The sequence below is a fragment of the Microtus pennsylvanicus genome, chromosome 14 (genome assembly GCF_037038515.1).
Source record: "Microtus pennsylvanicus isolate mMicPen1 chromosome 14, mMicPen1.hap1, whole genome shotgun sequence".
NCBI lineage: Eukaryota > Metazoa > Chordata > Mammalia > Rodentia > Cricetidae > Microtus > Microtus pennsylvanicus.
In genome coordinates this window covers 15,957,724-15,978,041 of record NC_134592.1, presented here as the reverse complement: position 1 = coordinate 15,978,041, position 20,318 = coordinate 15,957,724, and the positions used below count along the sequence as shown (strand labels likewise).

General features: G+C 49.8%; 1 protein-coding gene across 3 annotated transcripts in view; it reads left to right on the top strand.

The window, feature by feature from the left end:
* The window catches only part of Rin3 (Ras and Rab interactor 3), a 110,762-nt gene that overhangs the window by 27,138 nt on the left and 63,306 nt on the right, over positions 1–20,318 (top strand). For 2 of the 3 annotated variants that reach the window (XM_075948474.1, XM_075948472.1), the window contains exons 2-3: positions 923–1,130; positions 14,013–14,130. In XM_075948474.1, coding sequence (XP_075804589.1) covers positions 923–1,130; positions 14,013–14,130 — 326 coding nt within the window. Of the gene's footprint in view, positions 1–922; positions 1,131–7,588; positions 7,647–14,012; positions 14,131–20,318 lie in introns of those variants that run through there. The other variant, XM_075948473.1, reaches the window with a different exon arrangement.

The window sequence follows — 20,318 nt, the reverse complement described above, 5'->3', positions numbered from 1 at the left end:
GGAAACCCGAGGTCTGGTCCAGGGAACAGGGTGTCGGGGGGCCCCTCCCTCATTGCCGGGGCTCTAGAGAGCTGCCTGACTACTTAGAGAAAAGGCTCTCTGGCTCCAGAACTCCTGGGGTCCCCTGCCCTCTCTGACTTCACCTTCTACATGCATCCCTGTCACCTGCCCCCAGCCCTGAAGTTCCTCCTGGATGCCTCTTTCCCAGACACCTGCAATTTTCAGTCTAAAGTCACTGTGTACTGGGGTCCTCTTTGGCCTTCCAGGCCCCCTGACCTTCCCCTGCAGTTCCACTGCCCAACCTACTCCACCCATCTCTTTTCTCTCTGGGTGATTTGTAGGGCTCCCTTCTCTTTCTTTTTCTTACCATTTTGTACATTGTGGTCACCTGGGCCAAGGATGCTCTCAGCCTATATTTTCAGTATGGACCAGTCACTCTTAACCCAGTGAGCAACATGGCAAGTCCCACTGAATGGCGCAGGTCTCTCTTGTTCATGGTGGTGACTACATGGGCATGGACAGGTCAGAATGGAGCTAGCTGTATACAAGCCTTGTGTACTTCTTATAGCCTGCCAGTTGTTCTTCAACTAAAAAGCTTCAAACCCTTCCTCAGGGATCTACTCAGATGCCACCATGCTTCTTTGAGTTCACCTGGGCTGAAATTAGCCACGGTGTCCACTTTACTCCTGTTATTTTTAGTCTCTTCTTGTGCCTTAGCTGGCTGCTTCTGTGTATGTCTTACTTGCTATAATGAAACATGCCTTACATGGAGACTCAGCTGTTGATATCATTTCCCCAAAGGGCCCTGGCCACATAGATGTTAAATGAGCAAATAGGGTTGATTCAGCCCTTACTCGTTGTTCACCTTCTCGCGGCTCTCTGAAGAATGCGCTGACCATTTCCTTCTGTGTCCTGTTTTCAGCCCTACTGCAGATGCTGGCAAAGGAGACGGAGAGGAAGATGAGGAGAAAGACAGCATGAGGCTTGGTCTGCCCGCCACCCCAAAGAACTGCATCCCACGCCGGGGCATTAGTGTCCTGGAGAAGCTGGTGAAGACCTGCCCAGTGTGGCTGCAGCTAGGGCTAAGCCAGGCGGAGGCTGCCAGGATCCTGCAGCGAGAGGTGGCTGGGGTAAGTCAGTCTGTCCACCCCAATGAAGGGGAACTCAGGATGCACCCCACTGAAGTAGCTGCATGCAAACAGCTGCTGTTCGCTCTTCTTCTTGCCTCCCTCTGTTCCTCTGTCATGGCGTTTATCTGGAATCAGCAGTGGGGAGGTGAGGCGTGTGCTAGCAGTGCCTTCTGGGGCCTTCAGACACCAGAGATACAGGACTGTGCTGGCTTTCTCTGACTTTGAGGGCTGGGTCAATGACCAAGGACAAAGGACTAAGTATCAGAGGAAAAATGGTTTAGATGCCCCTTGTTTATGAACAAAGTCAAGAGGCCATGTGGTTTCATCAGCAGATGTTTTGGAGTTGGGCTTTGAGGTGGTTTCTGGGACTCGTTTTTTGTTTCTTTGAAATGAGAGCTTTAATATCTTCTCTTCACATGCTGTTCCCAGTACATGGGAAGAGATATTGAACGGTAGATGGTGGATGGGTGGGTGGATGGGTGAGTGGATGGATGGATGGGTTGAATGGATAGGTGCGTGGATAGATGGATGGACGGATGGACGGATGGATGGATGGATGGATGGATGGATGGATGGGTAGTGATGAGGTGAGCAGGCCTGTTTTTCGTTCCGCCCGGCTCCCGCATGGCTAGCTTTACACCCGAAATAATTACACAAAAACTGTGTTCATTTAAACACTGTCTGACCCATTAGTTTTAGCCTCTTATTGGCCAATTCTCACATCTTGGTTAACCCGTTTCTAATAGTCTGCGTAGAACCACGAGGTGGTGGCTTACCGGGAAAGATCCTAACCTACATCCGTCTTAGGTCGGAGAATCATGGTGTCTGCTTCACTGCCTTCTTCCTCCCAGAATTTTGTTCTGTCTACTCCACCTACTTAAGGCAGTTTCTTTATTTAACCAATGAAATCAACACAAAACAGAAGACCCTCCTACATGGGTGGGTGGGTGGATGGATGGATGGATGGGTGGATGGATGGATGGATGGATGGGTGGATGGATGGATGGATGGGTGGATGGATGGATGGATGGGTGGATGGATGGATGGATGGGTGGATGGATGGATGGGTGGTAGGTGGATGGGTGGGATGAGTGGTGGTTGGATGGGTGGATAGGTGGGTGGGTGGGTGGGTGGATGGATGGATAGATGGGTGGGTGGATGGGTGGGTGGTAGGTGGATGGGTGGGATGAGTGGTGGGTGGATGGGTGGTGTGTGAATGGGTGGGTGGATGGATGGGTGGTTGGATGGGTGGATAGGTGGGTGGGTGGGTGGGTGGGTGGATGGGTGGGTGGGTGGGTGGTGGGTGGATGGATGGATAGATGGGTGGGTGGATGGATGGATAGATGGGTGGGTGGATGGATGGATAGATGGATGGGTGGATGGATGGGTGGGTGGGTGGGTGGGTGGATGGATGGATAGATGGGTGGGTGGATGGGTGGTTGGATGGATGGGTGATGGGTGGATGAGTAGATAGGAGTATGAATAGATAAGATGATGGCTGGATAGACAGAGATGACCAGATAACAGTTGACAGAATGAGTCAGAGCGCCTCCCCTGCTCCTGTCACCCCCACACATATTTTCTCAAATGCTATTCCCTTTCGAAAACAGCATGTAATTTGTTTTAATTATAAAAGTGATCCATATATGCATTTGTGGTTTTTTTAAAAAATGAGCTGGACAGAAATGAACAAAATTGTCAGAAGTAAAATGTCTATTAAAGGCTTTTCCACCTACTCAAGGCCAACTCACTCCCCAGAAGACGTTTTTTTTAAGTTAAAGCAAAATACACATCACATCAAAACAGACATTTACAGTGTACCACAGGCATTTGGTGTGCTCTGGGCACTGGGCTGCTACTGCCTCCATCTGGTTCCGAGACATTCTTTTCACCTCAAAACACAGCCCTGTCCCCAGTAAGCAGCTCCTGTCCGCTTCCCCTCTCCACCCAGGACCCGTTATGCTCCCATGTCATTTCGGCAAGGACCAATGTGGCATCCTTCAGTCATCTTCCACACAGTGTCCCACACCCTAGCACTCGTGTCCTCTCCCACTGTCTTCTCAGGAATGAGCCCTGACCCCCAGAGCTACCTAAGGCAGCTATTGCTCCTAGAATCTATCTCACTGTGACCATTTGATACTGGGGACTTCCGCTTCCTAGCTGTTCTCATCTGCGTGTAGCTTGTGGCATCTCTCTGTCTCCCGGGAATCGTCCTCGGTCTAGGACTTGAGGCTTAGACTCTCTTACCCCAAATATATAAGATCCACAGAACTGCCATTTGTACCTGAAATCCAGGGTGGCTGGAAGTCAGGGGACCTCTAGTAGCTAGTCCCAGCCGCCCTGTCACAGGGTGTAGGGCTGGAAAGGTGATAACATCCCTGAGCCCACCCAGCCCACCCCAGCTCACAGGTCAGCTTGAGTGTCCGTAGATGCCTCTTTTCTGCACGGCAGGAAGCAGGGAGGCAGGGAGATGCTGTGGCCCAGAAAACAAACCCACTGTTTATTCCTCTCTAAAGTTTTCTAGTCCTTCAGTGACCAGGGCCCACACAGCAGGTACCCCTAGCAGCCTGTGACCTCTGTCACAGGGTTCACCCTCCATTCTGTGAGGAAGCAGCTTACAGGCGGGTCAAGGAGCAAACCGGTGGCTGGTGTATTATTCGTCCCTTTTCCATTGCTGTGACCCAGGCAACCTTCAAAAGGAAGAGTTTATTTGGGCTCACAGTCCCAGAAGAATGAGTCTGTCATGGAGAAGTGGCAGGAGGCTTGGTGACTGAGTAGCCAGCTAAGAGTTAACGTCTTACCCACCAGCACAGGAACAGAAAGAGCAAGCTAGACTAGGGAAGACTTTTACTCTCAAAGCCCACCCCATTGGCACACCTCCTCCGGCAAGGCCATGCCCCTTGAACCTACCCAAACCACGTCGCCAGCTGGAGACCAAGTGTTCAAATGCCTGACACTATGGGGGGACATTTATCATTCAAGCTGGCCATCAGAAAGGGTGTTTCCAGGATGTGTAAAGGTGGCTCTAGTCACTGAGTAGCAAGGAACAGACCCACCCACCCCCCAGCCCCTGCAAGAATATCGTAGGGGTCATACCACAAACTGGGGCAATAGAAGTTGTGGCCTTGTCAGAGTATTTCTGTCGGTGGAGTTAGGCTTAGTGGTGATGTAAATGCTGGGTTTAGCAAGCACCCCTATTCCTTTCTTCCAGAAGCACAAAAGCTTGGCATCTTCCCAGTCCCTAAGGTTCTGTTTGGGTTGTTTGGGAGCATTGTCCCTGTGCTGTCCAGATGCCATCTTGTTGTCAAGCAGGCTCTGCTTTCATCGTATTTCAGGAACCCTGAGGAGGCCTGAGCTGTTTCCTCAGCACCAGCCTTTTAGAGCCGCTGGTGTTCTGAAAAGAGTCCTCAAGAAGCTGCAGAAAGCAGAGGAGGTCGGCAGAGGTTATAGACACTGACTGAATCCCTCTGGGAGGCAGTGTGGAGCACACACCTCAGGGCTCTGCCACCTGACGGTCGGGGCGCTTCGTGCCGTTCATCAGTCCATCACTATTATAGAGGCTGACAGCTCATTTTCCAGCCCTTTCTCTCCGCCTGTTCTGTGAGAACAGTCCCCTGCCAGGAGCAGCCCTGAGGTAAAGAGATGTGGAGCTGGCTGCAGGAGGCAGAGCTGGAGTCTAGGAGTCCAGGGATGGCCCAGCGCTGAGCAGGCAGCAAGACGGCTAGCCCTGGGAAGTGAGGTCACCGGCCTGAGGTTATGAGGCCAATGAGCAGTGGAGCCAAATCCAGGAAGAACTGCCTGAGGCAGAGTGGGGACTAGACCAGCAAAGGAGAAACAGGAATGAACCAAACACGGTCAACCCCATGTCACCATACTGTACCTGCACATCAACCACGGATGGAAAATGTTTGACGGACAGTTGCCTCTGCATAGAGCAGGGTAGACTCTAAGTGGTGCAGCATTAGCCCTGTTTACACAGCACTGGTCTGGCTCAGACATGGTCCCGGGCTAGTTTCGAGAGTAGAGGAGAATGCAAGCAGGTTGTATAGAGATTCAGGTGTGTTAGCTAAGGACAGGGATATGTTCTGAGAGGTGATTACCAAGTTATTTTATTGTTGTTGAGCCAACGACCCAGAACATACTTACATAAGCTAGGATGGCCACTTGCCAATATTATCTGGTCCCTGCAGCTGTTTCTGTCAGGTAGGTATAATCAGCATCCCCCTCTCCAGACGAGGAACTTGAGGTACAGAGATGTTGAGTCATTTGTCTAAAGTTACACAGCTAGGAAATGTGGGGCTGGGGGATATAGCTCAGTGAGTTCCGGGCCAGCCTGGACCACAGTGTAAGAGACTCTTCCAAAGAAAAAGGAAAGAGAGGCTCATGGTGTGATCTTCAAAGATGCTGGGGAAGCCCTTTGCTGCACAGTGTGGTTCCCAGAGACCCAGTGCAGTGATGTCATTATTTTGAAAAACACAGACACCATGGGTGGTCCCTGTACTGTAAGATACCCAGAGATCTCCTGAGTCTACCTCCTGAAGCATTGTGAGAGGCAGCCTTTCTCATGCCTGGATACAGCCCTCTTGTCCCCAGTGTCTGTGTGACCTTGGTCACATCTACTTCTTCCCCAGGACCTGCCTCTACTCCCAGCCTCTTCTCTGATAAGAAGTTGGGAACACTGTGACCCCCTTTTTAAAAGGAAAAAAAATTATATGTATCCAGAAACAGGGCAATTAGAAAGTTGCCTTTATTTGTTCTGCACTCTGGCTGGTTTGTTATTTTAGCTAGAATGGTTTTAGAGTTATGGAAAAGTTGCAAGCATAGAACAGAGAGTGCCCTGTACCCTGAGAACAGAGCATGCCCTGTGCCTACCCACACGCAGGCTCCCCCACTGACAGCAGCCAACCAACACTTGCCACAGTTACTGCACTGGAACTGGCACATTCGTGTCAGCTAAAGCCTGGACTTGGTCCTACCTTATGTCCTCTGTCTGTCCCAGGACTCTCCAGATCACATATGCCATGCAGTCATTGTACCTCCTTGGACTTCTCTCGGTGAAGACAGTTTGTTAGACAGATTTGAGGAAGACAGATTGAGGACTTAGCAGAATGTTCTCCATTGGAGTTTGTCTAGTGGTTAGCCATGGGTTGACAAGTCTCAGTGAAGTAACAGAGGCAAAGCCAGGGCCAGCCCATCTTTCAAAGGTCCTGTGTTAGTCAGCCCAGCACCCCTAGGTAGACAGGAAGTAACAGAGCAAAGCCTATCACCTCATGGTGGACAGGAAGTAACCAGCAAAGTCCATTATCTCATGGTAAACAGGAAGCAACAGAGAAAAGCCTATCAACTCATGGTGGACAGGAAGTAATAGACCAAAGCCTATCACTTCATGGTGGACAGGAAATGATGGAGCAAGGCCTATCACCTCATGGTGGACAGGAAGCAACAGAGCAAAGCCCATCTCCTCATGGTGGACAGGAAGTAATAGAGCAAAGCCCATCACCTCATGGTGGACAGGAAGCGATAGAGCAAAGCCCATCACCTCAAGGGGGACAGGCAGTGACAGAGCAAAGCCCATCACTTCATGGTGGACAGGAAATGGTGGAGCAAAGCCCATCACCTCATGGTGGACAGGAAGCAACAGAGCAAAGCCCATCTCCTCATGGTGGACAGGAAATGATGGAGCAAGGCCTGTTACCTCATGGTGGACAGGAAGCAACAGAGCAAAGCCCATCACCTCATGGTGGACAGGAAGTAATAGTGCAAAGCCTATCACCTCATGGTGGACAGGAAGTGACAGAGCAAAGCCCATCACCTCATGGTGGACAGAACGCACACAGCCAAAACAGAAAGGAGCCAGAGCTATATAGGGGCCCTCTCCCAATTGACCTATTTCCTGTAGCCAAGCCACACCTCCCAAGGTTTCCAGAGCCTCTGAATTAACACTCTAAGATAGAGACCTTGGCTTCAAGTCTTTAATACATGACTCTGCTCGAACACATGATTGGAATCACAACAGGTACCAAATCGCAATGCAGCTTGTCCCAGTGGTTTGGCCTTGCTTGCCCACTGCCGGTTGTGACGTCTCTCTCCCTCACCCTCGTTCTTGCCCTCCTCTTCCCTACTACTCTGGAAGGAAAGTCATTCTGCTGTAAGGGGGGACATTACACCCTGCCTCCTAGGTGACAGGGCTCCCGAAACACTGGAGTTCTGCATAAGATTCATCTCTTCCCCCTTGTCTGCTTAATCCCATCCATCAATATATAACCCTGAGACTAGCTTTATACTTCAGGTGCAAACTAATTTGCACCCTTGTATTTGGACCCCTTCTATGGAGGCCAGAGGTCAACCTCAAGTGTTGTTTTTTTGGGCTGGTATTTTTGATTTGTTTGTTTATTGAAACAGTCTCTTTCATAGAACCTGGCCTCATTGTACCTTCTTTCAGAAGGCAAGGTGAACTGGCCAGTGAGCCCCAGGAATCCTCCACCTGTGTCTGCCTCCTCAGTGCTGGGATTACAGGTATGTGCCACCACATCGGGCCTTGTTTGTTTGCTTGTTTGCTTGCTTGTTTTGTTTTGCTTGAAACAGGGTTTCACTGTAGCTTTGGAGCCTATCCTGGAACTAGCTCTTGTAGACCAGGCTGGCCTCGAACTCACAGAGATCCGCCTACCTCTGCCTCCTGAGTGCTGGAATTAAAGGCATATGCCACAGCCACCCAGCCACACCGGACCTTGTACATGGGTTCTGGGGATCAAACTCAGCTCCTAATGCTTACAAGTCAAGCACTTTACCCACTAAGCTGTCTCCTAAGACCCTAATATGCAACTTTTGTGGAAAGCTGTCCACAGAAGCTTCTTAAGTGGATTATGATGGTTGGGTTTTATCAGCTTGACACATCTAGGGTCATCTAAGGAAAGGGAGCCCCAGTCGAGAAAATGGCTGCATCAGATTAACCTGTAGGCAAGCCAATGGGGCATTTTCTTGGTTAATGACTACTATGGGAGGGCCTAGACCACTATGGGCGATGCTACCTCTAGGCAGGTGGCCCCAGGTTATATAAGACAGCAAGCAGAGCAAGCTTGTAATCAGTATGACTCTATGGTTTCTCCTTTGACTCCTGTGGCCAGGTCCCAACCTTGAGTTCCATGACTTCCCTCAATAGTGGACCATGAGCAATCAGATGACATAACTTTTCCTCCCCAAGATACTTTAGGTCACGGTGTTTGTCACAGTGATACAAAGTAAACAAAGACATGGCTCTTGTGTCCCTTTGACCCCAGCACTCTGCAGCAGCGAATACAGGTGTCCTTGCTTGTATTCTGTTTGGGGCACGTACTTGTTTCGTGGCCATACAAGATGCTGTTATCTTGTGTGCTCTGCCTCAGCCCAGGCACCAGCCACATCCTGTGTCTCCAAGGGAATCACTCTCCTAGAGACCAATGTCTGCGTGGGACCCAGATCTGTTGCTATTGAGTTGTCATCGTTTCCAGATCAAATGACAGTTGTCATTTATTTATCTATTTGTGGGGGCAAAGGTTTATCTATTTATGCCAGTGTGGGAGTGTGGAGCTCAGAGAACAGCTTGTGGGAATTGGTTCTCTTCTTCCATCAAGTGGGTTTTGGAGGTTGAACTCAGGTCATCAGGTTTGGTGGCAAGTGTATTTCCCTGCTGAGCTATCTTGCTAGCCCCTAACAGATAAGGCTTCAATGAGGGAAGTCTCTGTGGTGGTGAGGGATTAGCTTAAGATCTGTGGGAATGTATGTTGTCAGACAGACTGGCAGATTCACAAGAGTGCCAGTTCCATTCCAACAAGTTTCTTTGGTAATACAGAGAAGTCCTCTTTCCCTCTGCGTGGGAGGCTGAGGCCGGGAGAGTGGTGGCTTAGACAATGGTGGGGAGGCTCAGCTCTGGTCCCTCTCTCATCCTTGTGGCAGCCATGTGATCAGGGCCACATTCTGCATCCACACTTCGGAAACGACCCTGCAAGGGGAACACGTGGCCTGAGTTCGGCTTTCAGTTGAGGCACCTCGCTTGATTCCATCACTGGCTGCCTTCAGAGGCCCAAAACATTACAGCATCAGCCTCCAGACCAAATGCTTAGTCCTTTGACTCGACTTAAAAAGCTAGGGTTCTTCCGTCTAACATCCTCAGACCTGCTGGGCCAGAGTGGAGGCACTCTGTGTAGGGCTGGGACATTTGGATCTCTCCCTTCAATGCGTGAGAAGCTAATCCATCTGTTGGCACCAAGACGTGTTTCTCCTCTCTGAGAGAGAAGCTGTTGGCACACTTTAGAAGCTCCCAAGGTGACTCTGAGTGGTGGCCAGCCTTGAGAAATTCTGCCTGGGCCTTGCCATGGCCATGTTATGGGTGAGAGGAGTGAAGAAGAGCTGTAGTTTCCCCATGTCTCATAGACAAATCTTGGACAGTGCGTCCTTCCGTCCACCATTCCGAGGTCTCCGATCTTCTGTGTGCACTCCCCAGCTCTGTTGGGGTGGGAGCCTGGGGTGAAAGGACCGTGGTCTTTATGCATGAGCCCAGGATGGCCACTGGGCTGCCCATCTAGCCTTGACCAAACCATGCCCTCATAGGCATGATGGGAAAGTTCTCCTGCTGCAAGCAGCTCTGGTCCAACATGAAAGATGAAACACAGCCATTTAGAGTGTGTCTAGATTTGAGGTTTTATTTATTTGAGGAGATTGCTGTGACTGTATACTTTTTTGCCTGAGTCTTTTCCATTCCAGCTATTGCTGAAAACATTGGCCTGTTCAAAACCCATCTTATCCTATCCCAGCACTTGGAAGGCAGAGGCGAGGCAGGTGAATCTCTGTGAGTTCAGGGCCACCATACCCTGTCGGGGGAAAAAAAAAGAAAAAAAATGCAAAAATCAGACATCCTAGCAGGGTATGATCTATGGTTGTACATGTCCACAACCTCATCACTCAGGAGGCTGAGGCAGGAGAATCACTGCAAGTTTGACACTATGCTGGACACCATAGCATGCTTCAGTCCAGCTTGGACTACCTAGCAAGACACTGTATCAAAAAACTAAACAACAGTACTCCATACTGGCCAAGGCAGACAGGGAAGCATCCTGAATCGTCTGCACCAGCCTCAGAGATTGGCTCAATTCATCACAAAATGAACTCTCTTGTAGTCTTGCCGGGGAGTCGTGCTGGGAAGGCCCCCAAAATGCTGGAGCAAGGAAAGTTTTTTCTACAGGAAAGCTTGGAATCCTTCATTGTTTCCTTTCCTACAAAGCCAGCTCAGAGAGGGCAAGTGACCTCCCTGCCAGCCCAGAGCAGTTCTGCACCAGAATTTATAAGGATACAGCTCTTCAGATTCAGCGTCCGAGGCTCTCAACATCGTCTAGTCCAGAGTTCAGCTGGAGGAATCCTAACTCTTCAGATGTTAAGCCCCTTTGTGACACGATGCTCAGTGGCTTACGCTGTTTGGAGAAAGCCGTCCTGCTGTCTAGGGGTTCCTATGGATTGTGTTGGGGGAGCTGATGGAAAGAGGACTGAGAAACCAGACAGCTGACCCAGATGTCAGGAGGTCAGGTAGGTGAGAACTCTAGGACCAGTGGGATTTGCTGGTAGCCTGGTTAATCAGGGAAATGACTCAGGAGCAGGCACCTTGGCAGTGTAGGCAGGAGGGTGTCAGGCTCTGTGACTCGTCACCCTGGTGAAGTCCAGGAATGAGCAGAAGTCCTCAATGCCTGCTCTTACCACCTGCATTCCTACGTTGCTCACTCCGGCTTCTCTCCACTCAGAGCCGAGGCCTAAGGGCTGCAGCTTTTGGAATCAGGCCTGCCTGCTTCTCTTGCTACAGGTGCCTTCTGCCCACCCTGTCACTTTTCTAGTTCAGAGATGCTTAGGTGGACAGAAACAGCAGAATTCCAGACTTGTGCTACCGGAGCTAGCCAGCAACATTCTACTGCGGTCTCGTTGCCTGGGCAGGAATGAAATCACAGACAACCCTGCTCACCTCCCCCAGGTCAAGGTGGGGCCAGCAGGTCCAGGCTAGGATCCCTTTTCAGTCCCTCTCTGAAACCAAGGGCCTAAGAGCCTCCTGTTAGCATAACCTCATGCCTGGTCAGAAAATGTCCCTACAAACGACAGATGCCCCTGCCTCAGGAAGTTCCCAGGGTTTTGAAGCTCTGCAGCAAGAACTGGAAACAAAGACCAGCTGTATTTCCCATTGTGCCACACCCACTCACACACTCATTCACAAGTATTTCCTCCAGCCCTGCTGGTTCCCATGGATCTGTGGACCAGGAGGCGAATTGACCTTGAACCTCTGTTGAAGAAACAAAGTGACTTCATATTTGAGAGACATCTTTGAGACAGTTAAAGTTCAATGTCTCAGCTATTGTCTCTAGGCAGAGAGTGAGGTCTAACAGGAGCGTCTAGAAACAAGCAGACTAGCAACCCCTCTTCCCTTCTCTCCACTTCTGCTTCTGGTTTCTCATGCTCTTTCCACCCTGCCCAGGAGAAAGAGACGGACACCACCCCCTCCGCCTTCCCACTTCAGCTAACTCCCAGAAGGGCCATGTGTGCTCGTGAAGAAGAAATCTTTTAAGAGCCTGGTGAGATATGGGAAGGTCATGCCTGGGACCTAGAGTCAAAAGGCTGAATTTAAAACCCATCTCTAGCATCTCCTGTGCTGTCTTAAGCATTACCTGGCTCTTCTTACCTCCGCTTCCTCATAACCACACCCCCTGTAGATTTCGTATGACAAGATGCAAGTTCCGGCTGGGGGCCCACTGGGGAGACATACATGTCGGCTGCTGTGGATCAGGAGCAGTGAGCTCACTGTGTGTTTTATTAACAGCGCTGCACACATGCCTAAGATGATCTGGCAGTGTCGTGGTGGGATTAGTAACCAGTAATCGTGGCAGCAGAATTTGGAGGCCAAGAAGAGATCTTCTTCAGAGCCTCCCACACTTGAGGTCGTGTCCTCACGCTTGGGGATGTCCTGCTGTCCTTGCTCCTCAGCCAGCCCTCAACAGCTTGGCCACACTCCTGGTCTTGGGAATTCCAGTTGAGCTATTTGGGACCTGAGCCCAGGAGACAGAATCCAGGGGTAGAGTAGGGATGGAGGGAATGGGAACACTGACTGAGTGCTTCCCTTCCTTTGACAGTGTGTTCAAGGAGGCTGGGAATATTCCAGAAGGCGTCACCTGGGAAGAAAGGGTGAGCCTGAGAAGGGCCAGCTGAGCCTGAGAAGGACCTTAATAAACAACAGTTTGTAACAAAGGAGAGGCCTCTCGTTGTGACTGCACCTGGGAGGCCACTGCCCCTGAGGACCACACAGAGTGAAGCCGCTGCATGGTCAGAAGTTGTACAGCCTAGGAGTCTATAAAGAGATGGTGCCCGTTCTGTGTCCATGGTGTCCGGGGTCAGTCAGTACTGCCTTAGTAGAGCACAAACACACGTTCCCCTGGCCCAGAGGGTTGTCTATTGGTTCTGTCAGCTCGGAGGGGATCTGCAGGAGAAGAAAGCCTCAAAGAACTTCATTTCAGGTTAAGGCGGGGAGCCCTTGCATGGTGAAGGTCCTGAGTATCCTGAGGCTGGATCCCATTCAGCCTCTCACAGCCAGGAAGACATGACTAAGTTTACATATGTATATATTTGTGTGTGCACATATGTGTATATATGTATATATCACATATATATATATATATAGATACACACATGTATATGTATTATGTATGTATGTATGTATGTATGTATGTATGTATGCATGTATGTATGTATGTGTGGATACAGTGAAGCCTCTCGTTGATACACACTGTTGTTTTATAAGGTCCTGACCAGGCCACCCTTTACCCTGTCGTCCAGGCAGGCATTTATTCAGTCACTACTCCCTCCCAGAGTAGTGGGCAGTGATGGTCAGGGTCTCTTAATTTCTCACCTGGGTGCAATAACAAAACTCACACCATGTGGTGACAGAGAAAATTAAGCCAGTGAGTATATGATGTACCCTGACAGTTCCTGCCACAGAGAGTTTCAAGTTAACCGGTTGCTATTTTTAGCAGGGACTGATAGCAAAGGTGTGTGATCCCAGCTACTCAGGAAGATTAAAAGTTCAAGCAAGGCCCATGTGGGCTAAAGAGTGTGTTCAAGTCCAGCCCAAGCACCTTAGTGACACCTTGTCTCAAAGAAAAATGGAAAGAGGGTTGGGGCTGGAACTTAGTGGAAGGGCCTTGCTGCTTCCCTGTGTTCAATCTCTAGGACCATAAAGTCCAAATAAAGCATTATTGATCTATCTATCTATCTTTCTATCTAATTATTTATCTATCTTTCTATCTATTTATCTATCTATCTACCTATCATCTATCTATCTATCAGGTCAGGTTTCTCTGGTAGTCCTAGTTATCCTGGAGCTTGCTCTGTAGACCAGGCTGGCTTTGAACTCACAGGGATTTGCCTGCCTCTGCCTCCCAAGTGCTGGGATTAAAAGCATGCGCCACCACCGCCTGGCTGCTATTTTTGTTTTTTCAAAGGGGAAAAAGTATAACCTTTCTGATACCTAGGATTGTTTCCAACAGACATTCCCCACCTCCACCCTTCCCCACAAAACCTGGGCACTAGAGAATGAGTTGAAATTCAACCAACTCCCAACTACCAGGGCTTTTCTGAGCCTGGATCCTGGACCACCTTCATACCAAACCCCACCCCCACCCATGCATCAGCAGTGGAGAAACTGAGACCCACGGACCTCCAATTTGGGTTATGGGTCAGGTTCACTTTTCTCAAGGGATGTGTGACCACTTCCCCTTCAAGTTCGTTTCAGGTACTCTTGGATGAGCTCCACCCTACTGCTGTTCCTCTTGCTTCCACCAAAGCTTCCGATTCGCTGAGCCTCCGCTTCTGCCATTTCAGATGTTCCTCGTGTGCCGAGACAGCAGCCTGAAACGCCTGGTGCTGTGTGTCCACTTTCCTTCCCCAAAGGACAGCTCCACTGAGGTCCTGGAGTACCCCATCAAAGAAGAAAAATCTGGTAAGTTCTCACCTCACCTTCCTCTGTCCAACCTGCTAGCCACAAACCCTCCTTAAAACTAGAATGGGAAAAAAAATCATTTTTAGAGTTGGGTCCAAGGTGACAGTTTGGGTTGGGTAAGCGTTTGAGAGGAGACATGTGTTGGTGCATCTCCTGTGTCCTCATTATATGGACGGGGCCTTCCTTGACCAGGCTGGTTTCAAACTCAGTTTATCACTCAAACGTTAAAACTGCCAGACATGGTAGTACATGCTTGTAACCCTAACCCCTATGAAACGGCAACAGGAAGGTTCACTGCAACCTGAAGGCCCACCCAGCTACACAGTGAGTGTCAGGTCACCAAATGTCAAATTAAAAGAGCTCTTAAGAGAAGTGTCTTAAGCAAAGACACTGTTTGTTTTCACTTTCTATGCTCGCAACTTAGTTGGCTTTGCTTCCCGGTGGCCGTAGTTGAGTTCTCTCCCGTGTGTGAGCACAGAGGATGATAGCAAAAGGGAAGAAAAGGGGAGGAAATGAGGTGTCTGGTGCTGGGCTCCAGGGACATTGTAGTACAGTCTCAAATGGCGGTCCAGGGTGTGTCTTGTAGCCTCTCAGGCTTTTTCTTCTATCAAATGAAACTAGCGATCACTGTCCTATCTCTGTCCCAGAGCCTTTGTAAGGGTCACATAGGCAAGCACTTCCAAAGGCAAAAGTTCTGGGTATACACAGAGCTGGGCGTGGTGCTGAGGGGACCTGTTTGGGGGTCTCTAATCCAAGCTGGCCTCAAACTCACAGTCCGCCTACATCAGCCTCCCCACTGCTAAACTGATCAGTGCACACCACCACGCCTAGATCCCGGGGTGGGTTTGTAATGGTAAAGACATTTCAGTTTGGGCCTCTTCTGACCTCTCACCCGTCTGAACCAGCTTTTGCATCCTTTCAAAGACCGTGTTCACATGTTAAGCTTTAAAACCCAAGAAACCCATGACAAGCATCCATAGGATAAAGCTGGGTGGTGGTGGCACACACCTTTAATCCCAGAACTCGGGAAGCAGAGACAGGTGGATCTCTGTGAGTTCAAGGCCAGCCTGGGCTACAAAGAGTTCCAGGACAGCTAAAGCTGTTATACAGAGAAACCCTGTCTCAAACAACAAACAAACAAACAAGCAAACAAATAAAAAGAATTCATAGTACATTTGAAGCACCAGCTGACACACATAGAAACAATTCCAGGGTGTTCCCTGAACCTCATCACCCTCGTCAACCACAGAGTGACAGACAGCAGCTAAGGAAGTTACAGTTAATATTTCCATGCTTGTTTTTCCAGACACTGAGAAAGCACATAGATGAGTAAGATGGAGGTCCTGGCCTCGGGGCGCTCCAGTCAGGTTGGAGGGTGGGGGGTACGCTAGGGCAGAGCCCTGTCTTGACATCGCTTGACAGGTGCTACTGCAAGGGACTCCTGTGGAAGGGTGTGGGGGGCCCAGAGCCTCCCTGCTGAGGGAAGAGTCTGGGCGAGCATCTAAAAGAAGCAGGCTTAAGGACCGGGTCCTGAGTGTGTGAGGGTGCTTGTGTTAGTTCTACCAAAGGAAAGTGGAGCAGGTTCCCCATCCTGCTGGGAGGAGGTCTTTCCAGAGACTCAGATCAGATGCGTCAAAGCACGCATGCCCCATTGAATACTTTCTGCATAGTTAAAGAGTGTACTTCTATGGCAGGATCACAGGGGACCTCCTTCTAGGGCATCAAGTGGGATAAGAGACAGAGTGGAAAGGTGTTGACTGGCATGGGAATGTGGTCATGCAGAACACCAGCCGACTGCAACGATACTGAGAAATGGCTTAGGGTTGCAGGCAATGAATTTCCAAGCATAAGCGAGAGTCCCTCCCTTAGGGCCACTGCATGCACCTTGCTGTTCTGAGACCTCCAGCATGTGACCTCCATATTTTAGGGTTGGGTCCAAAGCAACAGCTGGACTGGGAAAGGAGTCTGGGTGTTTCCTATACCCGTAATTTAGTGGCTAAAACTTAGTCAAATGAGCAAACCCAACCGCAAGGGACCCTGGGAAATGTAGTCAATCATGTGTCCAGGAAAGTATCGCTACTGGATTTGAATGAACTGCTGGGCGTGAGTGGCTCCCTGAGTATGAGGTTAGAGGTGTGGATCTGGGAGAGACCGTGGAGCCAGCGCACAAGGATGGAGTTCTCAAAGAGAATGGGGGGAGGGGGTACGTAAACTAAACCACTGGGGTACGTAGTGTCCTTTGATGACTCAGAAGGGTTGGAATTGTTTGGGTTGTCTCCTGTTTCCCAAGAACCTGGGTCATTTTTCTTATGGCCGGGGAAAGGTGACCTTCACAGTGCCTGGCACACACGGTCCTGGATGTGTTTGTGACCCCTAGGCCACAACCTGATGGTATGGATTTCAGGATAGTCCCACCTCTACTGAGAGTCTGACTTCCCAGACTAGGCTGCCACACATTGGTTACCCCTGAGCTTTTAGGGACCCAAGGGCCTTGAGTGAGTTTTCGCCTGTAGGACTGGCAATGTGCACAGGTGGGGGTGCGCCCAGGGCCCTATGGAGAGAGTCCTGGTTCAAGGCAGGGTGCCTGAGGTTTTTGAGGTGATGGGAGAGAGTGGAGCTGGCCCAGAACTGGAGTTCTGCTCTCTTCCTTTGTCCTCTGTACCTTTTCCACTTGCCTGCTATCGCCTTTGGGGACATCACATCTAGGTCTCTGCATCCCTTGGAAGGCAGGATGGTGGTTTGATTTCATGTCCCCTTTCCAAACAAGAGTGGGACAGTGGTGACGGTGACAAGGGTTAAAACAGACCCAGTTCAGAAGCATTGCAGCTATGGGAAGGAGCCCTCGGCAGAGAACTGGCCCAATCCTGATTTAGCTTGTACAGGTGGGGATTACAGTGAATGGATGATTCAATGGGGTGCTGGCTGGAAGTGGTCGGATGGGCCCCACTTCTAAGGGATGGGTATAGATCAGAGAGCCGGGGCACAGGTTCTTGCCACTCTTGAAGGGGTTATTGCTTAAATAGGAAGTACAAGGAGGGGCTCTGAGAAGGCCCAGGGGCCAGTGACAAATAGATCCAGTGACTGTCCCCAAAAAAGTCCTTCTTCAGGGTTCTGACATGAGATTTAAGTTGAGGGTAAGAGGTCTGTGTAACTAAGCAGTCCTGGCCAAGGGGTGTGGTCATCACTGATGTGTTTTCAGAACTGCGGAGTCTCTTTGCTGTAAATAACACCCTCCTCTAGCTGGCACCGGGGCCCCAGCCTTTCCCTTCCCCTAGTGACGTTTCAATTCCTTGGAGACATTGACTTCAACAGTATGAAAGCCCAGAGAAGGGGCAAGAACTTCTCCTGAATATCTTCATTTCTGCCAAGATGATTCCATCAGACCGCTCAGAAACAGGAACACTAACATTTCAGGTTCTTGGTTTCCTTCCAGGGCCACATGGTAAAATTCCCTGCATTTTAAAGTTTTAAATAAAGTCAGTGTTTAGCTTTGCCCTGAAGGTAATCGAAACACAGACCAAAGTCATCCGTGTAACCTAGTTCTTCTACACATTGATCCCAAACACAGGGCTGCCCGTGGTCTGTATATTCTGTTCTCTCTTTACATTACTCTGCTTCTCAGAAGCCTTTCCCGTGAGGTCTGCCACCAGAGCGAGACCAGTGGCTGCTTCCCTGCCTCAGCAAGTCTAGGTCCCGCCCTCCGTCCTCTCTTTTAATTCCACACTGTTGCTGTCATCAGGACTCAGCACAGACCCAGGGAGTCGTACAGCCTGGTTGACTCTCACCTCTGCCTCCTGCCACTTGGGTGACTGGGGCAAGAGGCTCCGCCTCTCCAGGCCCTGGCACCTGAGGTAGGGATCATGATTGTGCCTTTGTCAGAGTCCTGGAAGGAATTTGTTGTCCAGATGACATAGGATGTGAGACTCTGTGGCTGGATGACTGTGTTGGAGTGGCCCGAGGAGGAAGGGGGAAACGCAAAGGCCAAGGCCTAGAATTGAAGCTTTGTGGGTTTCCCCACATGGAGTAGAGGGAGGAGACCAGGGGGTGCCCCCAAAGCACCCCCTGGTTTTGCATTGACCGCAGCTGTGTTTTGAAACACTTGGAATCCCTCTCTGATTTCTTTTTTCTGCCTTTGCCTCCACCATGGCCCACCTTCCCTCACTGGTTTCTTAAAAAAAAAAAAATTCTTTGAAAAATCCTAATTCTATCAGCTGGGCTGAGCTTGTAGTGGTAACAGACTGTCCTAAACCTTAGTTGCTTATATACACAATATGAATGTACCATAGTACACATATGATCGTGACACACTTATACAAAGGAACGCGTGTGTTCTCACTGATAGGACACGAACGCCCTGCAGCTGGATCTTTTCACACTGCTCCTGAGCCTTGCCCATCTGGGGAATGAGAGAGAAAGCAGAAGTCCCTGCTGACTCTGGAAGGTCCCACTCAGGAACTGCAGCCACCACTGTCCTGCAAAACCCAGTGACCAAAACAGGCCTCATGGCCAGGCTGGAACCCAGTGGGATGGGAAGAATACTCTCCCCTCATACATGGTGGGGCCAGCAGGAGGGGAAGTGACTCGGAGATTAAGCAAAAGAGGATTTACACCAGGTTTGCACCTATTGAAGGAGCAGAGGGAAGGGTGGATGGGACTATGCCAGCTTCTGGGGCAACCCTGACCCTTGAGGTTGCTATGCACAGCCTGTCCTAGAGGGCCTTGTATCAGGAGCATCCTTCATCCTAAAGGTTTGAGCCAGGAGTGTGGCAGACTTGTGCCCGATTGTGAAGTATTTGCACATTGTAGCGCGTTGTCGCACGTTGTCCTGGGGCTAAGACCTAAGCCTAACCAGGAAACTTATGCTTCATACACACTGTATACACATAGCCTGAAAGGGACTTTTTTCTTTTTTTTTTTTTTTTTTTTTTTTGGTTTTTTCGAGACAGGGTTTCTCTGTGGTTTTGGAGCCTGTCCTGGAACTAGCTTTTGTAGACCAGGCTGGTCTCGAACTCACAGAGATCCGCCTGCCTCTGCCTCCCGAGTGCTGGGATTAAAGGCGTGTGGGACTTTTTTCTTTTATCATCTTTCCAGTGCACCTGCCTTTTAACCCTACTTGTCAGTTGACTTCAGGTGTAGAAGTTCTCGCGCGTGGCAGGATATCGGTGAACCAAATAGTTTTGGAGTCTGGAGCATTTCTGATGTCAAATTTCCAGATGAAGAGAGCTCAGCTGAACCTGTCTTTTCATTAATATGCATAGAGGTGGTGAGGATGATAAGCATATTCATGGCATGCCATTTTCCTACTGGTTGCTAAATAAAGGAAGAAGAAGCCCCATTTGTGACCAGAGCAGAGTAAGCTATGCTGTACACAGGCCTGAGCCACAGTTCATCCCTACCACTCAGTCCCTCTGGCCCCCTGACCCTTGGCTTTAGAAAGGTCTGTCCGCCAATGCTGAGTAAATCATCACTCTCAGATGTGAGTTTTAGGTCAAGTTGGGTACATCAGCACCTGGAGAACAGCCAGTCTCCTCGGCAAGTATGGTAGATTCTCACGCTGATTGACGTGGGGATCACCAAAGATGCAAGGTGTGTCCTCCTGGGCAGTAGAGATGTATGTGGGCATGGCAGAGTTTTGCCACCAATGAAGCCCTAGAATGAAATCTGACCTGTTTTGAATGGAGATGGCTTAAGTCCATGAGCAGATGAGAAACCGTCATTCATAAAGGAGGGATTGGTGCAGAGACTCCATATTTTAGCAGGAAGGAGGTGAAGCAGGTTTGATTGCCTTGTGGGAGATCTTGCAAACTTGTCAGTGCAACCCCCCCCTTTTATTTTTAGAACATGAATTTTGGATAGGATGACTATAGGTTCTAGATTTTTATTCTTGTGAGATCAGGTAAGATGTCTGATGTCCTCGTTACAGTTTCTTCATCTGTGAGTTGAGGGGATCTCCGGAGCACAGCTGTGGGCAGATCCAGGAAAGAAGCTACTAGCAGGGAAGCAGTCAGCATCTTTGTATCTAAATGTAGACATTTCTGGGAAGAAGTCCTGAGCCCCACGTGTAGCAAGTGCTCAGCGCACAGAGGCAGTTATAATTAGCAACCTGCAGTTCACACCTCACAACCCCTCATTTCCTGTGCTGCCCGTCCTGAGGACGGCTCTAAAAAGCAAATGCGGCCCCGGCTGCT